Source organism: Alligator sinensis, unplaced genomic scaffold (assembly GCF_000455745.1).
Source record: "Alligator sinensis unplaced genomic scaffold, ASM45574v1 scaffold1409_1, whole genome shotgun sequence".
Taxonomy (NCBI): Eukaryota; Metazoa; Chordata; order Crocodylia; family Alligatoridae; genus Alligator; species Alligator sinensis.
The window spans coordinates 104,520-108,530 of NW_005843442.1; the positions used below are offsets into that span (position 1 = coordinate 104,520).

The following is a 4,011-nucleotide window of genomic DNA, read 5'->3' on the forward strand; positions in this document are numbered from 1 at the left end:
CAGGGCTGCAGTCAGCTTGGGAGTGGGTGCTGGCTGTAATGATGTGGCTGAGTCTGGGGTGGGCGGTGGCGAGCAGGGGTGCGGACTGGGGAAGTAGCTGAGTCCTCTCGTGGCAGTGACAGGGGGGTGTGTGTGTGTGTGTGTGTCATGGGCACCTGGGTTCCACGTGCAGGCCTTGGGCTCCCTGTGCAGCAAATCACTGCCCTGCACCTCGGGGCTTGTAGGGGGAGCGGGGGGGGCGCTGGCAGTCCAGGCACCAGGGTCCCCTGGGCGGACATGGGAGGCACTGTGCCCCCTTGTCATCCCTAGGAGCCTGGCGGGCAGAGGTTCGCGCCCTCCCCGGACACCTGGGTCCCCCAGCAGCAAGGGGCCCTGGACACCTGGGTCCTTCCTGCTTCCTGGCTGGGGATTTGCCTTAACTGGCTGAGCCGAGCAGGGGACACAGCGGTGCTGGGAAGGAGCTCGTTCTTGTTAGGCAAATGTGGCCCCAGCTATTAATGGCCCTGGGAGGAACCAGCATTTTAGGAAGTCCTAAAAATGCCTGAGATGGCAAACAGGTGCTAACCCCAAGTTGGCCGCAGAGATGTGACTGAGTCTGGTAGTGGTGCTGGGGGATGGGTCTAACGGGGCTGTGGCTGGCTCTGGGGTGGGCACTGGGTGTAATGATGTGGCTGAGTCTGGGGTGGGCACCAGCGCCTGGGTGTAACAGAGCAGCAGCTGGCTCTAGGATGGGTGCTGGATGTAATGATGTAATGATGACCCCGGGGTGGTCAGTGGTGGTCAGGCATGGATTAGGGAAGTAGCTGAGTCCTCTTGTGGCAGTGATGGCTCTGTGTGTGTGTGGCCCAGAGGCCTGGGTTGTGTGTATATGCGTGTAGGTGGGGCCAGGATTCTGTGTGAAGTGCGTGCGAGCAAAGCTGGGGAGAGGGGGTGTGATGGGAGGTGCAAGAACTGCAGGGAAATGAGGCCTCTGGGCTCTTAATCAGAAGACCCAGGCGTCTGGTGCGCGCGCGCACGCACGCACACACACACACACACTCCCCTCTTGCAGGCAGAGGGCCGGAGGAAGCCTTGAGCAGAAGTGGGTTGTGACGTCCCCTGTGTGTGGCACCCACGCTAGTAGCACTTCCCCTCCCGACACCCTGGGGACCAATGCAACCACCTCTTGGGTGGGCCCGGGGCTGTGTGCTGTGTGTGCGTGTGCGCGCACGTGTGTGTGTCCATCCAAGATGCCTTGGTGCTGTGTGTGTGTGTGTCTGTCAGCCTGTCCTGGACACCTGGGTTCTGTGTGTGTGTGGTCCAGACACCTGGGATATATGTGTTTCTGTGCGTGAGTGTGTGTGTGTGTGTGTGTGTGTGTGTGTGTAGGTGGAGGAGGGGAGGGGGGGTTGTCCCGGGCACCTGGGTTCTGTGTGTGTGTGTGTGTGTGTGTGTGTGTGTGCAAGCAAAGCCAAGGGCCTGGCTGGCAATGGGGGAGGTGTGACAGGAGGTGCGAGACCTGTGGGCAAATGCAGTCTCTGGCCTCTTAATCACCAGAGCCAGATGTCCAGGTTGTGCGTGCGTGTATGCGTGCTTACACACACACACAGAGGATTCAGGCGTGTGCATCTGTCCTGCTGTAGTGGTATGTGTCCCCCTTAGTGTAGGATTGTCTGTGTCCCGATGTGTTTGTGGGTCTCTCTTGCTGTAGTGGTGTCTGTGTGTCCTGCTGTGCCTGTGTGTGTGTGTGTGTGTTTCTGTGTAGGGGTATGTGTCCAATGGTGGCTGTTTATCTTATTGTAGCTCTGTGTGTGACCATGTCCTGTTGTATCAGCATGTGTTTCTCAGTGTAGGGGTGTGTCTGACTGTAGTGGTCTCTGCTTGTACCTGTGTGTCACAGTGTAGGCTTGTGCATCTGGCTGTAGTTGTGTGTGGGTGTTTGTCTCATTGTAACTGTGTGTGCGTGTCTCGGTGTAGCTGTGTCCATCATGTCCCAGTGTAGCTTTGTGTGTGTAGCTGTATGTGTGTAGCTGTGTAGGGAGCCATATGTGTGCATCCAACTGTAGCTGTATGTGTGCTTCCATGTAGCTCTGTGTGTGTCCTGGACACCTGGGTTATGTGAGTGCAGGGGTGTATGTCCAGCTGTAGCTGCGTGTGTGTTCCGGACGCCTGGGTTGTGTGCATGTGTCCTGGATGCTTGGGTTCTGCGTGTGTGTGTGACTGTGTGTCTTTGTGTGTGTGCCTGACTGTAGCTGTATGCATCTCGGATGCCTAGGTTCTGCATGCGTGTGATGTGTGTGTGTGTCCCAGATGCCTGGGTTGTATGCGTGTATGTGTGTGTGTGTGGGGGTGGGGGTTAGTGTAGGGTTGTATGTCCAACTGTAGGGAGGTGTGCGTTCCAGACAACTGGGATGTGCGTGTATGTTTGTGTGTGTGTGTCCGTCCCGGATGCTTGGGTTCTGCCTGTGTGTGTGTGTGTGTGTGTGTGTGTGTCTGACTGTAGCTGTGTGTGTATGTATCCCAGATGCCTAGGTTCTGTGCATGTGTGATGTGTGTAAGTGCCCTGGATGCCTGGGTTGTGTGTGTGTGTGTACACGTGTGTGTGTCTCTGACATTAGCTATGTGTGTATGTATCCCAAAGGCCTAGGTTCTGTATGTGTGCAATGTGTGCAAGTGTCCTGGACGCCTGGGTTCTGTGAGTGCATGCGTGTGTGTGTGTCCTGAAACCCTTTATCACCTCCGCAGCAACCCTCCCTCCCCAACCCCCCTCCAAAACCCAAAGCTGCCTCCCATCCGCTGTCACTTCCCCTTCTGCAGTCACCAGCTCCCGTAAGTCCAGCACTGAGCGCCATGGACCCCCTGGCCCTGCTCCTCTGCCTAAGTGCAGGTAGGCCCGGATACCTGGTTCTCTGGGAGGCGATTGGGGGCTGGGGGGTGAGCGCAGGGAGGGCTGGGAGCCTGGACTCCTGGGCTCTCTGGCACAGGAGCTGGGCTGGGGGCTGAGAGCAGGGGGAGCTGGAAGAGGCTGAGCTCCACTAGCGCTAAGGGTGCTCTGGGAGGGGAGTGGGGCTGGTGGGGGAGAGCAGGGGAGCCTGGGACCCTGGATACCTGGGTCATCTGGGAGGGGAGCTGGGCTGGGGGCTGAGCATGGGGAATTGGTAGAGGACGAGCTCCACTAGCTCTAAGGGGTGTCTGGGAGGGGAACAGGGGAGCAGAGGGGCTGGGACCCCCAGATGCCTGGGTTCTCTGGCTCTAGGTTCTCTGTTTGACCCCTGCAGCGCTGGCGTCCTGCCACGGGTTCAACGTGGACGTGGATGGACCCATCTCCTTCCAGGAGGCAGCTGTTGGGTTCGGGCAGAGCCTGGCAATGAGCGCACAGGCTGGGGGGTAAGAGTGGGGTCGATGGCCCGGACGCCTGCGGTCCCTGGGAGGGGAGGGGGGCCGGGGGCTGAGAGCAGGGGGCTGGGAGCCCGGACACCTGGGTTGTTTGAGGGAGGGAACGGGGGCTGCAGGCTCGGGGTCCACCCCCCTGACCCCCCTGCTCTCCCCCTGCAGGCTGTTTGTGGGGGCCCCGCTCCACCGAGGGGGCATAAATGACACCGGCCGAGTCTACAAGTGTGACCCGCGGGCCCAGACGTGCCAGCAGATCCGCATCCCGCGTAGGGCCCGGACGCCTGGGGTCTCTGGGGGGTAGGGGGTGGGAGCTGGGGGGCCGGGAGCCCGGATGCCTGGGTCCTCTCCCCGCTCGGAGCGGGCTGGGAGTGTGGGGAGGACGGTTGTCCCACCCACGGTCTCCGTCCTCTTCCAGGGCCCCCTGACGCTGTGGACATGTCTCTCGGGCTGTCTCTGGCAGCCACCGACTCCCAGGTCCTGGTGGGTACCAGCACCCGTGAGCCCCCACTCGCCTCCCAGAGGCCCCAGCGGTCCGGGCCCCCTTGCTGTCACCCCACAACCCCTGCTTCCCCTCCGATTAAGCCCAGGCATCCGGGCTCCCAGCCTCCACTTCCCATCTGATTGAGCCCAGGCATCCGG

At 60.5% G+C, this 4,011-nt stretch overlaps 1 protein-coding gene across 1 annotated transcript in view; it reads left to right on the top strand.

The window, feature by feature from the left end:
- Positions 1-2,367: 2,367 nt before the first annotated feature.
- Positions 2,368-4,011, top strand: part of LOC102377789 (integrin alpha-D) — an 18,705-nt gene continuing 17,061 nt past the window's right edge. Inside the window, 4 exon segments of the mRNA XM_025195246.1 lie at positions 2,368-2,866; positions 3,258-3,366; positions 3,535-3,638; positions 3,788-3,868. Of these exon segments, the coding sequence (XP_025051031.1) occupies positions 2,830-2,866; positions 3,258-3,366; positions 3,535-3,638; positions 3,788-3,868 (331 nt within the window). The 5' untranslated portion in view covers positions 2,368-2,829.